At 41.5% G+C, this 23187-nt stretch overlaps 2 protein-coding genes across 4 annotated transcripts in view; both read left to right on the top strand.

Moving 5' to 3' along the window:
• The window catches only part of LOC307034987 (NLR family CARD domain-containing protein 3-like), a gene marked incomplete at its 5' end in the record, with an annotated part of 13986 nt that extends 7038 nt beyond the window's left edge, over window positions 1-6948 (top strand). The window contains one exon of the mRNA XM_079673911.1: window positions 5702-6948. Within this exon, the coding sequence (XP_079530037.1) occupies window positions 5702-6315 (614 nt within the window). The 3' untranslated portion in view covers window positions 6316-6948. The remainder of the gene's footprint in view (window positions 1-5701) is intronic.
• Window positions 6949-8928: 1980 nt separating this feature from the next.
• Window positions 8929-20906, top strand: LOC307037530 (NXPE family member 3-like). Of its 3 annotated transcripts, none has more exons than XM_079678480.1 (7): window positions 8929-9113; window positions 12741-12859; window positions 15242-15679; window positions 15868-16163; window positions 19009-19079; window positions 19387-19593; window positions 19675-20906. In XM_079678480.1, the coding sequence occupies exons 2-7, from the start codon at window positions 12779-12781 to the stop codon at window positions 20223-20225; spliced, it is 1644 nt and encodes a 547-aa protein (XP_079534606.1). In that variant the 5' UTR covers window positions 8929-9113; window positions 12741-12778; the 3' UTR covers window positions 20226-20906. The 3 variants fall into 3 exon arrangements, with proteins under 3 accessions (XP_079534606.1, XP_079534604.1, XP_079534605.1); XM_079678478.1 differs by having other exon boundaries at window positions 15236-15679; XM_079678479.1 differs by lacking the exon at window positions 8929-9113 and having other exon boundaries at window positions 10460-12859; window positions 15236-15679.
• Window positions 20907-23187: the final 2281 nt, after the last annotated feature.

Here is a 23187-nt window from a genome sequence, read left to right as displayed (position 1 = left end):
GCCCTCCAATGGCGGGTCAAATTTGCTGATACCGCAGCTGACGGCTGGACACTAGCCGTAGAGGAACACCTGGGTGGGACCAGACAGTTCCCTCGTTGCAGACAAGCATATGTGGTTGTTACGCAGGATCAAACAGCTAGCCTGTGATGAAGTAGGGTCGACCCTATATCATGTGAAGCCACCGAGCCGTGGTCCCCGGGGAACCGGTGCCCGGAGCAAGGCCAATTGCTGAATGCCGCAAGCCGCTAAAGGCCGCTATGCAACAGTGGAGGATTAGAGAAACAGATGTTTGCCTGGCACTACGTGGGGAGGTGGAACTTCCACCCCGCTGCGGAACCTGTGGTGGGACCCCTGAGTCAGACGGTTCGTCTTGGAAACGCTTCATATCGGTCGGCCCGGGAGGTAAGAGACACGCAGGGTTACCCCCACGCAGCACACCCTCCCGGCCATCAGAGTCGAACCCGCAGTTCGGAGGAACCGACCGCCAGAGCACCGGTGCATGGACTGGGGGAACAGACCCCCCGATGGCGGGTCGCGTTTGCCATTCGATCAGAGAGGTCAGAGGAGAAGAACCCGCTGTTCGGAGGTACCGACCGTCAGAGCACTGGCACGAGGCCGGGTCGGCGGATGCCCTCCGATGGCAGGTCGTGTTTGCCATTCGATCAGTGAGAAATCAGAAAAAAGTCTGAGTTAACTTTTTGGAGATCCATAGAAAAGGGGTGAAAATGAAAAAATGTATCCGCCAATAGTGCCTCATAATGCGGTGTAGAGTCCCCTGCCAACTCCCCTCGCATTCCTCCAGACTCAGAAAAAGTCTTAGTTAACTTTTTGGAGAACCATAAAAAAGGGCTAAAAGTGTTCAAATGTATCCGAAAATAGTGCCTCATAAGGCGGGCAGAGTCCCCTGAAAACTCCCCTTGCATTCCTCCAGAGACCAGTTCAAAAACTTAAAGTTTGGTAAGAACCATGCTGGGGGGTCTCCGGGCAACAAAATGTATCCGAGCCAGAGTGCACATGGAGCGGATGAATTCCTCCATAAAGTTAAACAGACGTTTTTTTTCTGATTCCTCTCTAAAAACCGGGTTTCCGATTTCGTGCAGACAGTAGTCTGAAAATTATGAATGAATTTTTTCGACGGAGTAGGGGAGGCTTGGATTCCCCTCTCCGTTGTAAGTTGCAACGGGGGAGTGGAAAAGTGTCCGGGGCTTCAGCCCGAAGCGCCGAAGGGTTGAGCTCCGTTGGCACTTACAAAAAATTCAACATTTTTTTTAAAACTTCATTTTTGATTACTTTAAGATATAATTGACCGTTTTCTTTCATTTTTCTTCTTTCCACGGGTGGGGGGCGCATGGCAGGCCGCCTATGAGCTCCCAAATTCGGCCTGGAACTTCCAGGATTTGTGGGATAAGCTCCATAAACTGACAAAGTCATCCAAAAATATCACTGTTATAGCCCAAACATATATAATACAAATACATTTAAATAGTAAAAGGTACAATTGTGCTCCGCATTACCCGGAATTTGATTTATATAGCCTCATAAAAGTGATTTAAAATAATTTTTGTGGAAAAAAGTGTTAAAACGCCTGATTAAAGCATATGCAGGATCACAGTGAGCTCCAAACTATGTGCATTGTGTTAAGGAACCACATTAATGATGAAATAAATCATTTAAATACAAAAATAATGATTATAAATCATTTTTAGGGGGAAACTTGTAGAGAGGAGCCTGAAAATGACTGCAGTGATCCTGGCTCCGCCCAGCTGCATTGGTTCCTCGGATGATGTTGTCAGGGGTGTATTGTTTCACAATCGGCATTGCGGGGCAGGTGGGCGCACGCTGGTTCTTAACCTTTCACTGTTCCTTTCATTAAGTCTAATATCTATACGGGTTGACATAGCAATGATTGAGTCAAGATCTGTTGGTAGCTCCAGGGGTGCTAATTGATCCTTAATAGAGTCCTTTAGGCCATTCATAAAGGCATCAATAAGGGCAGGAGTATTCCACTCGCTATCTGCTGCTAAAGTGCAAAATTGTATCGCATAATCTGCCACTCGTCTGGGTCCCTGTTTAATCTGCATTAACACTCAGCTGGCCTCTCAGGCTGGTGAAGAGTGATCAAAAACATGCCTTAGAGTCTCTGAGAACATGTTCAATGACTGGCACATTGGAGAATTAGAGGACCATTCGGCCGTAGCCCAGGCGGCAGCTCGCCCGGTTAAATGGGACAGCATAAAGGCTACTCTAGCTTGGTCTGAAATAAAGGGGCAAAATGTATTTCACACTGTACTAGAAAGGGGCGACAGTCCCCAGAGTCCCAGGAAAACTTCTCTGGAGATGCAAGGCGAAGCGATGTTCCAGAAGCGGGAATGTGGTCTGCAGCAGCAACAGCAGAACCAGCGGAAGCAACTGATGTGCTCGGCATAGCAGGAGACCGTGTGGTTAATCCAGCTCCGAGTTGGGCAAGAGCTCTGTGCACTTGAACCGCCAGGTGATTAACTTGATTAGTTACAGCCTCCTGGAATTCTGCTTGGTGATCAGTGAGGTTACTAACTCCTCTGTTATTGGAGACCAGCTGTGCAGCATGGTGAGCAAGCTCTGCTCTCTGTCCTTCGACATCCGACATTTTTAATGAGAAAAATAAAACAAAGTTTAAACAAAAGATCACTCTTGCAAGGACAAAACAAACCTCTTGATTTCAAACAAAAAGTCTCCGCTCTGGTAACTCTCCTCTCTGGTAACACGCTGGGTCTCTGGACATGTGAAGCGCACTGAAACAAGACGAACTGGCCCAAGACAAAGGGAGACAAGGACTATTTAAACATGAGGGAAGTGGGAACAGGTGGAAACAATCAGGGGCGGGCAGATGCTGACCATGGCGGGAAAACACACAAAGGGAGGAAGTAACAGGGCCTGAAAATAAAGACAAGAGGTAAGTACAAAATAAAACAGGAAATGGGAAAACGAGACATTACATGAAACATGGGGACTTGACTAGAGATGACAGACATACATAGACAGACAAGACGTGAAGTAACATGAACACCAATGCAGACAGTGTATTGATGGTTGGAAGACACAAGGTACACTGGACTGTGATATTCTTCCCATGGTCTTGTTTAAATTCAAAGTGGTGTCTTTTCACTGAGCGGACCCGCCCCTTTTTTTTTTTAAAACACACCTTGCGCTGTGATGATTCGGCTGTACCTTTAGTCATGAATATTAAATGTTGTGAAGCAATCTGTTCACCAATAATTCCAATCAGTAATCCAAAATGTATTCACTTCAGATTTACGAAAGTAACTGTAATCAGATTACTCGTTTTTCAAATGTAACGAGAGCTTAATACAGTTACTTGATTTTTGTATTCTGATTACGTAACACCGTTACATGTATTCCGTTACAACCCAACCCTGCTAACACACATATCACAAATCCCGTGAAACATTACTAAACCATTGACAGTGCATTTACATTATATCTTGATGCAAGCTACAGACAGAAACGTTAGTTTTGCAGTACCTGTGGATTTTAGAGAGAGAAAGTTAGCGTCTTGCTCAGATCACACCACGTTTATTTCTGACATGCGCATGAGCTGATCTCCTCCCTAATGGATCCACAGCAGCGCCAGGGCGCCATCTACTGACGTTACAGTGTATTATATAAATGTTAGGAAGATTATAATATTAACAAAAAATAGGGGGGGTGTTTGTTTAAACTTAACATTTAGCATTTCCAACCTGCTACACTGGCAGGGAACTGCTGCGTGCAGTTCACTCGCCCCTGGCCCCTCGCCCCTCCCCCTCCGAGGGAACTCCGCCACACGTTAATTGTTGTGGAGGGATTATACTGATTACATTTCTTAACAGGTAATTCTTAACTGTAAATTAATACCTTTTCGAGCACATGTGTCAAACTCAAGGCCCGGGGTCCAAATCAGGCACTTGGTGGATTTAATTTCGGCCCGCAGGATAATTTTTAATTACTATTAGATCTGGCCCGCTGGTATATTGCACACACACCTTCACTCCATCCTGAGGGTCTCCTCAGCTCAGAGCCTGAGCCCAAACATTGATTAACTTGCACCCGAGATGAGATGCCAATATAGAGTCGATAGAGCCATAAGAAATGAATGCAACTGATTATTTAATGTTGTTTTTATAGGCAATAATTTAAACTTTGTTAGTTCCAGGTTTAATATATGCAATAAGTTCATTTCAATAAGTTTTGCAATAAACATTGAACCAGTCCGGCCCTGGACTAGTACCCATATTTTTCACAGCAAAATATGTTCATTTCGTTGTAGTTGGTATCTACCATAGTATGTGCATGGATATAAGCCCCGCCCCCTCGTCAGTGCGTCTTGTTTGAATGATGCAAGTAAACACAGCTGACAGCCGCGGTGTAACTCCAGCGATTAAAGCGATACGAATATTCGGGGCTTATCTCCCTGTAAATACTATGGCAGATACTACAACAAAATGAACATATTTTACCGTGATTTAATTTCTGGACTGGAAGCAAAACAACCAATCACAGCAGTGCTTCTCCGGCTTGCTCCGTCCAATCACAGACAAGTTCTCCCTAAAGGAATACCCTTTGCGTAATTTTTGAAATGCTGTGTTGTTTTGTGAAATGCTGTAGTTTTGTGAAATGCTGTAGTGTTTTGTGAAATGCTGTAGTGTTTTGTGAAATGCTGTAGTGTTTTGTGAAATGCTGTAGTGTTTTGTGAAATGCTGTAGCGTTTTCTGAAGTGTTATTTTGACTTGCACTTCCGGGCCACCGTATCACTCTCACCCACACTCTCCCGTAGAATTCCCCAGCTCTCCCTCTCTAGGAAATTCCCTCCTCGACACCCAACCAATCAGACGACACTCTCTCACTCACCTCACAGCCACATGTCACAAGAACAAGAACTGTCTATCAAAACTGTGAAACGTTCGCTGACATTCTGTAAAATGTAAATACACTCTCAACAATAAAACACATGAAAACATCATCATTATAACCAGTCCGTTAACATATATTATAGTTGCCATGTTGGATGAGCATTGCAAATAAATATGTCACCAACTAAAGATGACGTTTTTTTTTTCTCCTTCGTTTTACCAGGCTGCAGTTGTCTAAATATATACCTGCTGTGCAAATACATTTCATATTGAGACTAGAATATCTAGAAACAATTAAGACACGTAGAGCTACTATTTTCAGGGCCGTTGTGCTATTTGTAACGACCAGAGCGCACCCTGACTCAGGCATTCTCCAGCCCAAATCTGCAAAGTGTATGAGTGTGAAGCAATATTACAGTATCTGCTGCTCACAGCTACATACATCCTTCAGGCCCAACTGAAACAAAACTGGGAGGATTTTTGGACATACATTTTTTAGCACCAGACATCAGCTACTCTATGCTGCAGTATGATGAAGTGCCAGTATTATTAGCGATACTTTATTCAGTACATGTGCTCATTGATTTGGATTCTCAGCTTTCACTCACAGACAAAAAGCTGAATATTACTGAAATGCTGACTCATGTTCAGCAGCTGTTCATGTTGTTATAACTGCACTGTGGAAATTCAGCATGTCAGACATCATTCTCAGTGAATATGAGACGTCAGTCTGGATGATTCCCTGTCAGTGATTGTCAGTAAAGTAGTTAATAAATGAACAGATGATAACCTGCAGCTGTTCTCTCCATCAGATGCCTGTGAACTGGAGCTGGACACAAACACAGTAAACAGGAACCTCAAACTGTCTGACAACAACAGGACGGGGACACTTGTTGAGAGGATGCAACCATATCCTGATCATCCAGAGAGGTTTGACTTCTGGCCTCAGCTGATGTGCAAAGAAGCTCTGACTGGTCGCTGTTACTGGGAGGTCGAGTGGAGAGGAAAGGTTCAGATATCAGTGACTTACAGAGGAATCAGCAGGAGAGGAGACAGTGAGGACTGTAGGTTTGGATGGAATAATCAGTCCTGGAGTCTGAGCTGCACTGGTGGGGTTTACTATGTCTGGCACAATAAGAGAAAAATACTCCCCTCTTCCCCCTCCTCCCCCTCCTCCTCCCCCTCCTCCTCCTTCTCCCTCTCCTCCCCCTCCTCCTCCTCTGATAGAGTAGCAGTGTATCTGGATCATCCTGCTGGCTCTCTCTCCTTCTTCAGAGTCTCCTCCTCTGACACACTGATCCACCTCCACACCTTCAGAACCACATTCACTGAACCTCTCTATGCTGGGTTTGGGTTTGGGTTCAGGTTTGGGTTCAGGTTCTCTTCTGGTCCCTCTTCAGTGTCTCTGGTTCCTCTCCAGGTCTGAGAGTCTCTCCTCAGTGTCTCTGGTTCCTCTGCAGGTCTGAGAGTCTCTCCTCAGTGTCTCTGGTTCCTCTGCAGGTCTGAGAGTCTCTCCTAACGACAGAAACTGACTACAGATCAGCTGCTGGAATCAGTTCAGTGTGTTCACCATCACACACACATCTGTCTCACACTCAGGCACGTCACATGTGTCTGATTCCATCCATATGGCTAACATCATTTTTAAACTTACAAATATATAACATTTCTAGATTTACATTTGCTTGTTCTATATTTAGTTGTCTTGTGTAGGTTCAGAGGAACGTGTGATGTTCTTCGGGTTAACGGTTTGTTTCCTCTGGTCTCCTGTGGTGCCTTGTACCCTCTTTGAGCAGCGTCAGTGTTTGCTGCCATAAAGTGATTCTGAATTCAGTTTGAAGCCACATGTTTACCATATGCATTGTGGCAATAATCAGACATATTTTCTTTGTTTTGATTCAAAAGATGACGAATTGTTTTTATAATGGTACGAAACATCTGATAACCAATTGCCTTCCTTAGCTCCCTCTTGAATAATACTGTAATGTTATAAATGTAAAACTGTGATCTTTTTCTTCTAATGTTTCTGAATATTTTTGAATAAAATATTTTCTTTTTATTCTGAGGCTGAGCTTTTGTTTTGTCATAAAGTAAAACGAGCACCAGAATCACTTCACACATCTTCTAACACGCCCCCTACTGGTTATACTACTACATATATTTTGAAGGATTAAATTCTAAAACATATCTTTGGAGAATATTCAATAACGCCACAGTGAAGTGCTTCCAACAACACTTGGTTATAGTTCAACACTTATTTTGAACATTATCGTGTTGGTTTTAAAATAATAAATGAGTCCCCTGTTGGACAGTTGTGTGTCACGTTAAATGTGTTAAAATACAAATTTCTTCTGTATTTTATTTCCACATGTATTTATTATTTTTAATCTATTTATTCATATATATTTATGTTTCTATCAGTTTATACTTATGACGTGTTATGTCCTCAATACTATCCCCTTCACCGCAGCTCAATCCACCTTTAGTTCCACATCAGTTATTAGATTGGGTTTCACATAACAGATTATTAACCCTTAAATGTATAAACCCTCCCTTTGAATCGGAAGATGTTGTTTAATTGCTGATATATTTAGGATCCACGTCACATTTTCAGTGTTTGTCTAGAAGTCTTCTCATCAGGGCTCTATAAATAGAGAACTACGGCAGATATGTAATATTTAATTCAGCCGAACCGTGTATTACAATGCCGTTATGTGATGACTTTCAAAGAGAAAAGCAAGCACACTTGGAATAAAGTATTATTATATTTTTAAAAAATGTTTTCGGTCTGTTTCTAGTATTTGTTTATGACGATGTGATGTGAGATGTGAGACTGGTTTGGAGAATTGCACAGTAGAAAATAACGTATCTATGCCACAATTTTAGATGAGGATTTTGTTAAACTGATACGTTTGCGCTGTGGACCAACACTATACATTGACGGGGAAGGGGGTAGCAATAAAGATAACACCATTAAACAGTTACACAACATAACAGAAATAATATCGATAGCAGCGTCCCTAGCAACCACCTTGGTAACAATGAAAACGTTGTATGGACATAATTTCCTGAAGTAATCTTTGTAATAACTAGCAAACTAAAGATCATGTACATCCACTGCACACATAATCTGAAATAAAAACTCATATTTCTCGCATCAAATGACATCAATACGCATTTTAATGGACAAACTAACTTTAAAATAGGCATTTTCCACCGAGAATAAAACGAAGCTCGGCCATATTTTTTTTTTTCTGCAGGGAGAAATGTGAAGATCCTGTGACATAGACGCCAGCCATTGGAAAGAATGGTGAAAAAAAACGTAGGGATCCTACAATTTCAGAGGAGTTTTTGTAGAAATACTACGTCCTACGTTGTGGACCAACGTAGTTATTACACGTTTTTTTATGAGACTGGGTTGGGTATTTGGTAATAATAAGGGCTTGAACAATCGGCCCACTTGGTCGTATGAGTTGGAAGACTTGTTGGGTTTTTTTTTTTTTTTTTGGACGGTGTGAGCCTCTCCGCTCACACAGGGTTCAAATCGGGACGGAAAGAGCAGGTTGGTGGAACACAGGCGTTTATTAACTCCAAACAATAATATGCGCGGGTCTCAAACGTTGCCCGGGTGGGAAACTTCACAGGTCCTTTGGCGACCTTCCAGGATCCCGCCTACTGCATAACAGACCAGAACCAGGTTACGACATGCTTTTCTTCCCGCACTGATTACCTGATTCCGATCAGCTGTCTGGCCTCCGGCCGAGCCACTCCCTTCACTCCAGCAGCCAGTGCCCAAACCACACCCCGCTGCCACAGACGGACACTATAATTTAAAATATTTTACTGAGTTCAATCTGAATTTACTTTAAAATAAAAAAAATGCTATATTGATTCTGACTTTTCTACATCCAAGTCAAAGGTTCTTCGTTGCTTGGAGAAAAAAGATTATTCACTTTTAGAAGTGAAAAACAGGCTCGGGGCTTAACAGGTTAATGTTTGACTTGAGTTGCTTCCTGTTGTTGGTTACAGAGCTCAGAGTGCTCTGTGATCGTATTTCAGCTGGAGATGAATTCACAGATTTAGACTGTGTGTGAATCAGTAGAGCTGTGGAAACCTCCTGCTTGGATTTAAACATTTGTTCTGTCTCTGCTTGGTTTCCTGCTTTGAGCTGCTGATTCATCTCACTTCACTCTGCTTGATGCCGATTATCTTCAGCATCTGACGGTAACGTTAGAACACTTTTCATCATGTGTGTCAGCCGCTGTTAAACAGAACAGTAGAGATGCTGCTGTAATGATGTGTTGTGTTCACTGCATTGGTGGAGCCATCACAACTCCAGAGGAAACAACATCAGTTTAGTTTAGATGAAGCTGAAATTCAGCCTGTTGGTACGTCACACTAAGTGAGCCGAAAATACAATCAATGTATTGTAATGAATACAAAAGAACTGTAGGAAATGTGGACTTTAGTTCAAATTAGTTAGGGTCAGGGGTTAGGCCAGTTCAGATGACTTTAGGGTTAGGCTTTTTGCTCATTCAGATGAGGGTTAGGGTCAGACAGTCCAGGATTTGGGCCCGCCCAGGAGAAATCAGGGCTGAATAAAACGTTTAAATGTTTTTATTATTATGTTTATTGGTGTTATTTCTAGGGCTTTGTCCTAATATTTATTTGTGTACTAAACTATGTTGAAAAAGTTAGTTTAATATCATTTCTTTATTTTGCTAGGAAATTCTGAATGAAATTTTCAATGAAATTTTGAATGAAAGTCTGAATGAAAGTCTGCATGCGAGGTTTTTCGCTGGGTTGAGTCGTGTGTTTTTTTTTTTTTAAAGATGGGTTTTGTGGATTCTTGTAAATCCTCTATTTTTGTTAAAAACTTAATAAAACCAGTTTGTACATTCTACATTTCGACCCAACTCCTGGTTTCTCTGGTGGTCTCTAAAGGTATCTGCTTGGTCTTAGAGTAAGGTAAGAACACCCCTCCTTGGAATAGGCTGACAGGGTTTAGTCCTAAAAAGATTGGAAGGCCGTTTTCCGGAGCCTTATCAGCACCGGAGCTCGGTATCGGAGACGGCCTAGACATTAACGTTGGTTGTATCAAAGTTAGATTCCTTTTCACAGTGGTTATTCCGTTATTAAGCCTGTTGTTATTTTTATCAGATCTAATGAAGGTAAACAGAGCCAGACTATGCGTAACTGACACTGCTCTGTGCGCGCTCCTGCAGCAAATCTACTCGTGTATCATTCTTTCTTTGTAGAGGCTCTACATGCTGCAGGGATTTCATAAAGTGAAGGAGCTTATTATACTATAAAGCAGAAACTATAAACAATCACGCACATGATGCAGGCAGGCATGTGCACTTTTTTTGTGGACTTGTGTTACGTTCTGTTGGAGATTTGGAGGATGTTGAGAACCAACCTCGTCTCCGCGTGTCGTTTGCTAAGCTGGGTGAGTTCGTAGAAAAGGAAGGGATTAAGAAACACCAGAATACAAGTTAAACAATAATCTTGCTTTAATGATATACAGTAACAGTCCAAATTACACATACAAACACAAAGACAAAGGAAGTACTTCCTGCTCCTTCTCTGTCCTACCCTCCTGGTCAGCCTGAAGAAAAAGAGAATGAACCCCGAGAAAACACAGTGTTTCATACTAAAAACACAGGAGGGGGTGTGAGCGGGCTTTTCCCCCGAGGTCATCTTATTGGCAGAGACCCAGACATGGCCTGTCGTACCCAATCAGTGCGACACAGCAGAAGAAACCCCGCTCACATCTTGTAGCCAGCCCCCCACCCCGTTTATGGCCCTTTGTCCCTGGGTCCATCCCCCCCACCCCGTTTATGGCCCTTCAGGTTACCACACACAAGTTAAAAGTATGTTTTAAGATATAGTTGTTATAGTTGGCTAAATATACGTAATACATGTTAATTACTTTCATATCAATAATAACGAGGAACACATTACCTATGCTCTTAAGCAGTAGTAGAGATGCTTTTCAAATAGTCAAATTTCACACAGGCCTAATACAGAGAACACCCTTATTAGTCCTATAGCCCCTCCATTTGTTTGAGCTATTGTTCACATCTTTACTTCAAATAAAAGGTTTCACATTGTATATTTCCAGCTTCCTTTACACATACTGCTATTATTAACACAAAGTAACTAACCACACACCTCTATTGAAAACAAGTCGATTCCCCTGACAATTGACCTGCTGAACCTCTTCTGAATGTGCTACCCTCCTCCAACTCTCTCGTCCCTGTCATAAAACTGCTTCCATTTCATATAGAGTAATGAAAGATGTTTAAGCTAATTTCTCCACAATGTTTGTAGCCATTTAGTACCCACACATGAAAGAATAAGAACAGAGGTCTAGTTGACCAGTAATCATGTAGCATTTATATTTACTTCAATGAAAACACATACACATCTGCTACAAGATTGTGTCACGCACCCCCCTTCTTTTACGAGGGAAGCATTCCAGCGTCTGGCACTATTCCCAAATATGGAGATCTCCTGCTCCCATCCTTCTCTAAACACAAGGAATTCACCTCAATATATTGGGAGAGGAAAGGATACTTTGTCCCTTCAAATTTAACACACATGAACATATATAAGGTGACACCAAAATGAATATACCAGATTTTACTTTCCTGTCATACCCCGTTACTTTAATCCTTCAAATAATTCAAATAATCCTTCAGTTCCCTCCTGGACTAGGGGTACAAAGGGAAGTGACAGAAATATAAAATAACCGGGAGAGAGAAAAAAGAGAGGAAACTGATTGCTGAAGCCACAAAGTGATGTTTTAATTAATAAAAAAGTAATAAAGGCTCACCAGCCAATTTGCAAAACAAACTTAAGGTAAATTAGAACAACTTTCTTCTTAAAGAAAGGGACTAAATTAAAACATTACACAAAAATGCACTGGAGCACATCTCCTTACAATTGACAAGAAAACAGGTCTCACACAGAGACAGAGGGAGAGGCTGCACCTGAGGGAGACAATCAGGGGGAGAGGGGGAGAGACACACACACACACACACACACACACACACACACACACACACACACACACACACACACACACACACACACACACACACACACACACACACACACACACACACACACACACACACACACACACACACACACACACACACACACACACACACACACACACACACACACACACACACACACACACACACACACACACACACACACACACACACACACACACACACACACACACACACAACAGCACCTACTACGGCACGTAACAGCTTGGTCAGAGTCCAGTGGCCGTTTTTCAGTCCTTTCCCTCCCTGATAGATCAACCTATACTAAAGTGTAGGATCACACTAAGACTTTCTTACCTTAATCTCCCAAACTATGCTAAGGTAAGGCCATACTCTCTAATACAGTAGGCCTATTTGGGGTTTCATTGTATTGGTGACATAACACTAAATGTTGCATTTAACCTAATATCAATGTGTATTATTTTTAGGTACTTGCATTTACTTAACTATTTCAGTTGTTATGCTACTTTAAACTTCTCGAGAAGTTTGACAAATAATCCGTTTTTTAAATCATGCATTCAAAATTGCTAATAAGTGCAATAAAATATACATTAAGTACCGAAAGCAAAAAGTAATTATTATATAGAAATGTGAGTTTATATTCAACTATAGAATTATTGTTATAAAAATAGAAGAGATGTTTCTAATGCCTCAGGTAAGAGTGGCTCTAATAAAATGACTATCTTTTTCTAATGATAATGTATTCTATGATTACATTTTGTATTAACCTGGCATACATGTGTTATCATTTAATGCTCTACCAAAGGAAGTGGTCACAGTGTCAGGCTGGAGCTGGACAATATCATGAAGGAATCATCTTTTAAAGGAAGAAGATGTTTCATGATCTTTCTCCTTCTGCTCACGGCTTTCTTAATATTCTTCCAGGTGAGAACTGTTATCTGGGATCACTAATAGGTTTGACTTATAGTGAAATGTTTAACATTAGTCCGATTGTTTTAGGAGACAGGCCCTAGACAGTGACACAGACAAACATGAGGGCACACAGTTAGTGTAAAAGAAACAGATTATGTCTAAATGATGCTACACGTATACTTCAACAACAACAGCGCATAAATATGAGAAGATACATTTTTCTGAAATATAGGTACGAAGTCCTTGCAAAATACATTTATTTACATATGCTTTTATTCAATTGGAATAAAAAGCATATTGTTTAATGACTAGATAATATAAAATAATAGAATCAAATTCCAATTCCTGAACTGCAGGAATGAATTTAATTCCAGAAATGTTTTATTTGTGGCTAAAACGCTAGAACGAACATATGGGACACATTGGTGAGTTATTTTTGGATGTGTGTTGTGCTTGAGCCATCCACAGTGTATGTTATATGTTTGAGTGTAATGTGTTAGCACAGGTGTTGCCGAGTATCAGATTTTCTGCTCAAACCAACATTAAAGTGCAGACATACAGAGAACATCAGATCATTTATCTATAATAAAAGTTGAGTTGATGGCAATTGCACGAGGCATTACAGGGGATAGAAGAGATGCAAACCTGTGTGTTGCAGACCCGTCCTTCTGGGACTGCTCTCTGCTACAAGAGTCAGAACTAAACATGGAGAAGCAGCATTTAGTTGTTATGCCCCGATCATCTGGAACAAAGTCCCTGAATCCTGCTGGTCAGCTGCAACTGTTGATACTTTTAAACTGAGATTTAAAACCTTTATTTTTTAGTCTGCATTTGGATGAGTTGTTCAAATAAAACTGCAGTATGGCTTTTTATCCATGTATTTTATGCCTGTTGTGTTGATTTTATTTTCTTTGCTTTTTAAATGCCTGTTTTTAAATGCCTTTTTATAATGTGATTCCTCTCTATTTGTTCTTAACTGTCTTTTATCTTATTTTGTAAAGCACTTTGGGTTACCGTGTGCTGAAAGGTGCTGTATAAATAATTGCCTTGCCTTGCCTTGCCTTGCCTTGCCTTGCCTTGCCTTGCCTTGCCTTGCCTCAGATTTAAGTTCAGCAATAATGCCACTTCATTACATCTCATCGTAGGCACGATATTGTGAATGACATTCATGAAACACCATAAAGATTAAGAAATAGAAATATCGAGATAACGTTTATGTGGATAACATCATACAAAGGAATGAAGGGAAATTAAAATGTGACACATTAGCCAAGCAGTCTCTTAAACATGAGTACATAATCAACATTGCACTCAGTAAATCTAAGGCAAATAACATAGTGACAAATAGAACATCATTAAGGAGTGGCAACACAATTGGGACAAAATAAACACAAGAAGACACCTACGTATGCACTGCAGCCAAAAATCAGTCAGGATAGTTAAAGTCCCTGACACACCAAGCAGTCACCAGAGAACTCGCCGACGCCGACTGTTGCGTCGCCGTGTTCTCCTGCGTCTTGGCCATGTGTCGCACTGGAACACACCGCAAAGACTTCAGCCAAGCACGTACGAACTGCGCATGCGTGAGTGGCAATAACTCTCCTTACCAGCAGGCGGCGGTAGTGTGTATTCGTCAGTCAAAAGAGGCAACAACCGGAAGACAGAGAAGAAGAACAGACTACGTGATCTAAACAAACAACAAATAGCGTGTGCGTTCCATTTTCACTCTTGTCCATCGAAAACATGTTTGGTGCGGTACTGGAGCTATCAGCCATTGGAGTGTTGCTTGTGGAAGACATTCTCAAGCAACCATGGTGCTTCTCATGCACTGATTCGCTAGCTGAACAGCCAATCAAAGTGATTTCTTTGTCCGACAGCCTGTGGCCGACGCACGGCCGATTCAACATGTTGAATCGGCCGTGCGCCGGCCATGAAAGGACAAATAAGGCGTGTCACGGCCGGCAGTGTGGGACACACCAAATTGAGTTTGGGCGACAGTGCACGCTTCGTCGTCCGACTAACGAAAACGGCCGATTTCGGCCTGGTGTGTCAGGGCCTTAAAAGAACCATCGATTTGGATAATGTGTTATCAAGGCTTAGATTAGGACATACTAGACTGAACAAACCATTACATTATTCATAAGGAAAACATCTATCTGGATTATATGAACACTGCCAAGTTGAGGAATCTGTAGAACATGTGATTATGCAGTGTGCCAAATACAGTCAAGAAAGAGAAACTTTGAAGACAGAAATCAGGAAGCCTGGAATGGAGTAAACATTACACAACAACTTTTCTTATCAACCCCCTTAACAAATATTCATAGATTTGCTGCATTTGTTTGACGTATCTACGTAAACTTCTCTCTGTCTCTCAACCCCTTCAAGTTCCAGCCTAAGATTAGCTCCACCATCATCTACCCGAAAGCTACCACTGAACCTCCCAAAGTCCGCAGCATCTGCAACTTCCCACCGTTGTCCCCTAAGGATGCTCTGGAGGAACGCCTGCTACTAGAATCTGTTGCTTGGCCTGAAACTCCTGCATTGCCATCTCCTCTTTCCCTGGAGCTGACCACTGATCCAGCTCACAGCTCTTTCACCATTCTCCCAGCGAGAGGAGGAGGACAGTGGCACGTAGGGGATCAGCTGGAAGTTAGCATCATCATCTCTGACTTCAAGGGACAACCCAAAAAGTCTGGGGGGGACTTTTTATTTGCCCGGCTGCACAACCTAACGCTTGGTGCAGGTGTAGCTGGGAAAGTGGTGGACCATCTCAATGGCAGCTACTCTGCTGTCTTTCCTTTACTCTGGGAAGGAGCAGCTCAGGTTGAGGTGATGCTTAAAACTTTTTGTCAAAATGTGATTTTGCTGTAGGCGTGTCATTTGTCTTCCAACTGATACTCACAAAGCCCCACCCCCTTTTAACTAATGTTGATACAACTTTTTATTTCAGACAAAAGCAGAGTCTAGCCACCAATTGTACATTTTTCAACAAAAACTCTTGTTTTCTACCCAATCAGGTGACGCTAGTTCATCCCAGTGAAGCTATCACAGTGCTGAACAGGTTGACGAGTGAACAACCTGACAGGGTATTTTTCATAAGCCTCTTTCGCTCAGGCTCAAGCTCTGAAAGCACCATCTGTAACATCTGCCTGCGTCAAACCAAGCAGCCAGTCTGCGACTTCACCGACCCTCGAACCGGCGATCCTTGGTTCTGCTACAAGCCAAAGTACCTGAGCTGTGATGCAAGGATCGCCCACAGCAGGGCAGGATACAAACAAACGCTCAAGGCCAAGGAGGATGAGCTCTTTCAAGGGTAAGGAAGCAAAGAGACTGCTCATTTGTGTGACTTCTTATAAATACATACATCATGTGTTACCTATTTATCTCCTTGGCTTGAAGTTACAGAGGTTTGTCAGTACAGGCAGTTTAGATTAAAAGATAATATAAATGTAACCACTCAGTCTGAATTATAGTTGAACTTCATGTTTGATAGGATATAAATCTGGATTTTCTGTTTCAATAGTATAATGTTGTTTATCTGTACACATAACATCTACACATGTCTGTACCTCCTCGGAGAACTAACCTTTCTCTCATTCTCCCCGAGGTTCTTCTATTTGTTTCCTTTAATCCCTCAATTGTGGTTTTTTTTAGGGAGGTTTTCCTTGTGCGCTGCAAGTCGGGCCCGACTTGCAATGAAAATGTTCCCGTTTTTAAATATTTTTTAAAAAACAGAGCAAGGTGAAATAAAATGTTACATGTCAGTAAAAACAGAGGAACATTCTTCTTATTCTTCTTCTTTTCTGCCCATGAGATATTGGACAAAAGAAACTCGGCTAGTAGTGTCAACTAAATCCATAATATTAGAACAAAAGTACTTTAAACGAGGTAAGTTACGAATGTATGTTCTCAATCGCCAAGTAAGGGATTTAATATTACATTAGTTTAGATTAGTTTTATTGTCCCCAGGGGGAAATTCATTTGCACAGATCTATTGTGGTAATCTGTATACCATGAGCGACATCTAGTGGCGGATTGTGGAACATTGATTTGATTTTATCTCAAGGCAGTTTGACTCGAGAGACAAACCAGGGGACTTTACTTTTAATCTGTGTCTGTCCTTTTGGTGTAGTGTTTTATCCAATATTACATTTGGTTTATATATTAGTCACTTTCTTATGAAATGCCATGTTTTAGGCCTTGGTTTGAACATTCAATCCTGGAAATAAAAAAACAACCAGATACATTTTTCTAGATAGATAGTAAGGAAGTAACATCTGTATAGGAAGACGAGTTAACCTGTTAAGCCCTAAGGTCCCCGTCGGCGGGTACTGTGTCTCAGGGGATCTTAATATTTAAGAACCTATTAATGTGTTATACCAGATTAACGGAAATAATCTCAGCTAACTGACGATACAAATCATTTTTACCAAAACAAAACACAAGTCTCCTAAGAAGCATCTAACTGACCCCTGAGCGAAAAATGCTAACGCCCTTTGGCACAGAACTCAAGATAAAAGATACCCTTATTACTTATCGTAGCTGCACATACAAGATATCCGATTAAAGCTGAGGTTCCACAGATTATTTAGGCATATATATCATCACTGAGTGATCCGAACTCGCGACAGGGGAAGCAAACACAGACATCACAGCACGTACCTTTACGGAGCTTTTACGGGAGATCGTCTCACCGTAGCTGTCAATCTGATCAAAAGACTTGTTCAATGGCATTAAAATGAGAAAAAAGGCGGCTGAATCGGTTAATCCATGGGTTGATAATGTTTCTGGGTAATATCTTTTTTTATTTATAATCCATAATTCCATTTTTATGTAAAAATCGGAGAGTAAAAGTTAGCTGCTAATGGTAGCCACCAGAGTTATCGCAGCTTCCGGTCTTGGCTATGTGGCAGTCTCACACACACACATTGCCAAATAAGGAGTATGTGGGAGTTCCCCTCGATTCCATTGGCTCTGACGGTTAGAAAGAGATGTCAATCAGCAAAATCGAGCAAGGGGGGCCAAGGATATGTCAAATCCACCCAAATGATGAAGTGTTTTTATTTTGTTAAATCTTTCTAAAAGGATCAAATTTCACTTGTTTTGCATTAATCTTGATACAGGGTACTTATTATATGTTGTACTTTGGATTCCTAAAGCTTTTAGTCTACCATCCCATCATTCAAGGGTGGTTTTCACTATAAGTAATCTTTTTTTTTTGGACACAATAATTTACATTTTTTTACTGTGTTCAATCTGAATGTACTTTTAAATGAAAACATCTATATTGATTCTGACACTTCTACATCCAACTCACAGGTTTAACCTTGCTTTCAGAAAAAATAGTTTTAATTTAACCCTTTTAGAAGGCAAGATATGGTCATTTGTTCTGGGAATGTCATTTTTGAGCCTGAGACCTGAAAAACAGGCTCGGGGGTCAACAGGTTAAGGGATAGAGGAGAAAAGGTTATGGTATAATTACAGAGCCAATTTATAAATTGAGGAAATCAATGTTAGTCTGTTAACCAAAGTGCAGCCATCTAATAATGTAATATCTGTTGTTAAAGATCAGAGGAAAATAACAGAATAAGAGGGGTCAATCTGAAAAACAAATAAAGAAGCAAAGATATTGTAGAGCAGTGAGAAGGAAACAAGCTTGGTGTCTCAATTCATTGCATTGCCAGTATTTTTCGTTGTTCTGAGAGAAAAAGAATCGCCCCCCCCAAATTCTTTAACAGCCCCCTCAATCATTTCATCCTGGAACTGGGCCTGCTGCGAGTGTGTGAGGACAGAGTGTGCTCTCTGTAAAGCAAATGAGACAAATGTGTGATATTTGGATTATTTTATCAATTTATAGTATTTCACTTCCGGACAGCTTTGGTCGAATACACTTTTATTATCTTTTGCAAAACGTTATGCCGTAAGGCTTAGTTCTAAGGTGTGAACCTTCCTAGTTCACACGAGGAAAAGGTAGGGTGGCAAAAGCTGCAGCAAAAGACCCCTTATATCAATATAATGGAGATAAGATACAGCATGAAAAGTAGACCTTCTAAAGTGTTTACCCCAGGGAAACCTCCATGCCATTCCACAGCCACTTGTAGAAAAGCTGCATTTGATATGTTAATGTTTATTGTAGTATTGCTTGTGCTTTTCTTCAGTCGTGTCAACTTGAAAGTCTGCATTCCGGCTTCAGGACCTGCCGGTGTCACTGTTTTACCAAAAAAGGAAGGTAAGGAATGCATTTATCACTGAATTCACAATCTAATGTGCTCCATGTACAGATGATGAAAGTGTAGGGGCAGCAACAACTCTTTCTTTTGGGATCATTGTTCTGTTGAGAGATGTATTTAACAGGCCAATTTGGCAGGAGCAAAGGGAGCATGGAGCTCTCAGCTCAAACGGTGCAGCTGTTGCAGTGTGTAGTCTATCAGGAGTAAGGCCATAACATGTTCATGCATTCAGTCTATACCTTGATTTGGTTAAGGTCAGTAACAAACGTAAAACAAGCCCCTTATTATCCTTCAACTTTCTCTCAGGTCAACCAGAGGTGGAGAGCAGCATTGTGAATTTTCAAGCCTCTGGCTATTACTACCAGGGTTTATGGCGAGCACTAGATGGCACCAAAGTTCGCCAATTCACCGGCGCATCTGCCATCACTCAGTGTCTAAAAGGCAAAGTGGTCCACCTGTATGGAGACTCTACCATCAGGCAGTGGTTTGAGTTCCTCAACGCAGCACTACCAGGTAACTAATCCACAGGGATTTCCGGCAACAGTTTCATTATGTTCACACTGCATCTTAATCTGTTTCCTCTGATACCTTTAGATCTTAAGGAGTTTAACCTGGGCAGCTCGAGGCAAAATGGACCCTTCTTGGCCTTAGACTATGAAAACAAAATCATGGTGACTTTCCGCCTCCATGGTCCTCCTCTCCGTTTTGACGGCTCAAATGAAGAAATTCGTTACATTGCCAATGAACTAGATGACTTAATCGGGGGTCCCAACACTGTTGTCGTTTTTGGCATCTGGGCTCACTTTGGTTCTTTCCCCATCGAGGTGTACATCCGGCGGCTACAAAGGATCCGCAGGGCGGTGGTGCGGCTGTTGGGCAGGGCTCCAAAAACGGTGATCATCATCAGGACTGCAAACCCCAAAGCTTTGTTGCTTGATGTTGCGATAAACAACAGCGACTGGTTCTCAGTGCAGTGTGATAAGATGCTAAGAGCCATATTTAAAGGACTGAATGTTCATCTGATTGATGCCTGGGAGATGGTCCTTGCTCACCACCTGCCAAACAGCCTGCACCCACAACCACCTATTATTAAGAATATGATGGATGTTCTCTTCTCCTACACATGTCCTCAAAAGGGCGGTTAGATAATAATAATATATTTTATTTATCAAGCACTTGTTCAACAATTACGCTAATTGTAGTGTATATCATATTCTTTGCAAGCTCTTGCGGGCCACATCAAATTAGGTCGCGGACCAATTTTGGCCCGCGGGCCTTGAGTTTGACACCCCTGGTCTAAATAATAGATTGATGTTTTAAAATGTTTTTTTAATAAATGAAACTCAGCGCAAGTTCTTTCAGGAAGACTGGGTATATATACATTCACTCCGCAGCTGCATATAATCAGCTCATCACGGGCATTCTCTTTGAAGGTAGGGTAGGTAATTCACTTCAGAAACACTTTTTGTTATATTCCATGGAATGCTCTTAACATCCCGAAAGCAGTGACTACATTAAATGCTTAGACAATAAATCCATAAAAAAATTTCATCTGTGGTACCCGGGGGTAGGGGTCCCTATATGCTCACGGCTGCATTTCCCCCTTTAGATATATGATTTCAGGATCGGGGTCTAATCGCCAAAGACTTTTTTATTTATAACATTTATTATATGTGTCAATAAATGTTCTTTAAAGAAACCGGAGTCTCTCCTGATTGAACTCAAGTTGAGAGATATAACAAATTATAATTTGTTGACAGTTCGCTAGCATCCGAAACTATAACATATAATAAGTACCCTGTATCAAGATTGATGCAAAACAAGTGACATTTTTAGAGAGGTTTTGAAAACAAACCCACTTCTGGGATCATTTGGGTGGATTTGGCATATCTCTGGCCCCCCTCGGTCGATTTTGATGATTGACATCTCTTTTGAACCGTTAGAGCCGATAGGATCAAGGGGAAGTTCCTAAAATCCATCTAAACATTACCCATTGGTGAATGAGTGATGCATGCCCAAAACCAGAGGCTGGGTTGTAGCTCTCACACCAACACACTCTCACTCCCTGAGCGTCCAGGAGCGACGCTTGGTCAGGGTCCCGTGGCGTGCCGTTGGGACGTGCCGAGGCTCCTTCAGCTTCATAAACAGACGCAAAGAGCTTTCAACTGATTGCAATGTATTCCCATCGGCGGCGGTATTTGACGCTCATGGAAGCACCACATCCGTTTATGTCGGCAGCTCTTAAAGGCAATGTGAGCGTCCATTCCCATTGGATAATTGTACACCCGGAAGTAAGTATTCTCCTTACGGCCCGTCCACACAGCGGCGTGCGTTGACGCTTGCCGGCAGGCGTGTCTGAAACTTGACCAAAAACCAATCACATGAATCTCCCGCCCCTGACACACAAGCAGCGGTTTGATTGGCTCGAGCTTGTACTGGCATATGATTCGATTGGCTGACGCTTCTGCCGAGACGTCAAAAGTTGAACATTGCTCAACTTTTGCAGCGAGCCACGCCAGCAATGCGCGTCGCTTCCCACAATGCAGGTCGGCGAAAAAGTGACGTCACCCCATTCAAAGTGAATGGTGAAGCGTCAAAGCACGCCGCTGCGTGGGGGGCCGTTACTGTCGATTGATTTGACAGTGATATCTCCACTACTCATCAACTCAAAAACACCAGATTACCTTTGTTAATTAAACGACATTGATTGGTTTAAATTGTGTGCAATGCTTTTGTGTTTTTCCCCGTCAATTCTGAGAAACAACTTGTTTTCTCTGAAATGTGGAGCGCCAAAGAGACTACACTACCCACAATCCCCAGCTATTGTTGTGACGACGCCTGTCCGCTTTGCGACAGACCTCGTGATAAGTCAACAAGCTTTGTGATTGTTTGAAACCTCAATATATACAAAAAAAATCATACTTTATTCCCCTTATTCTTGCTTTTTCTCTTTGAAAGTCATCACATAAATGCATTGTAATAAATGACAGTTGTGACGCACTGAGTCTCCTTCAGCTTCATAAACGGACGCAACTGATTGCAATGTATTTCCATCCAGCTGTCCACTGCAGTTAAGGCGCTGAGCGACCCTTCCCATTGGATAAGGGATAATGTTCCACCCGGAAGTGAGTATTCTCCTTATTGTTTATGGATTTACAGTGATATCTGCATTACTCATTAACTCAAAAACACCAGATTATCCTTGTTAATTAAACGACATTGATAGGTTTTAGTGTACAATGCTTTTGTCACGTTTTCCCCTTCAATTCTGAGAAACAAGTAGTTTTCTATGAGTTTTGGATGGCCGAAGACACTACACTACCCACAATCCTCAGCTATTGTTGTGACGATGCCTGTCCGCTTTGCGATTACATTACCCACAATCCTCAGGTACCGTCGTAAAGACGGCATACCTTTGCACTTTACATGACCAAACCTGGATGAGAGTCGCAGTTCTTCAGAATCAAGGTAAGAGCATGGGTAACACATAGTTATAGGAAATACGATAAACTTAGCCATGAATAATAATAATAATAATAATAATGTAATTGGTGCCAATGTTGTTTCTGGCACCTTTCTGAGGGGTATAGTAACAAAATAATATAGGGCATTATCCAAATATAACAAATGAACTAGCTAGCTCACGGCGAGTACTAGTTTAAGTAAGTATTGCTTGCACAATTTAAAGTTCAAGTATATATATTTGTATTGACAATTACTTATATTAACAAATACTGGCGGTTATACATTATGAATAATACTTTGTATACATGTGTTTTAATTATTAATATTAGTAATAATACTTTTAAAAATGTTGTACACATTACTTATTTAAATGACTGGTGGCAGTGATTTTGCTCTGCAATGGTGTGAAAATACCTTTTAATGACAACAGTAGCATTAATTGGTTATTAGCCAAGTAGAAAAGTTGTAAACAACATCAATTACACTGGCATTGTTTGTTTAGTTTTGAGTTTCTAAATGATGTTTTTTTCTCTCAACAGATCCTGCAATTTGTTCTCCAAAAAATAACCCTTGGTTTTTCCAAACAACCCAAAGGCACTTTTAAGAGCCACGTCTGTCTTGTTAAACTGTCCTTGCTGTGTT

Source organism: Notothenia rossii (assembly GCF_949606895.1).
Source record: "Notothenia rossii genome assembly, chromosome: 4".
Lineage (NCBI taxonomy): Eukaryota > Metazoa > Chordata > Actinopteri > Perciformes > Nototheniidae > Notothenia > Notothenia rossii.
This window is presented reverse-complemented; position numbering and strand designations above follow the sequence as displayed.

Excerpts from the sequence above, each read along its gene's own strand:
- LOC307037530 (XM_079678478.1), top strand. The coding sequence starts at position 12,779 with ATGAAGGAATCATCTTTTAAAGGAAGAAGATGTTTCATGATCTTTCTC. Across the intron at positions 16,164-19,008 it reads GAGGATGAGCTCTTTCAAGG|TCGTGTCAACTTGAAAGTCT; the intron begins GTAAGGAAGCAA and ends GCTTTTCTTCAG. Across the intron at positions 19,080-19,386 it reads TGTTTTACCAAAAAAGGAAG|GTCAACCAGAGGTGGAGAGC; the intron begins GTAAGGAATGCA and ends ACTTTCTCTCAG.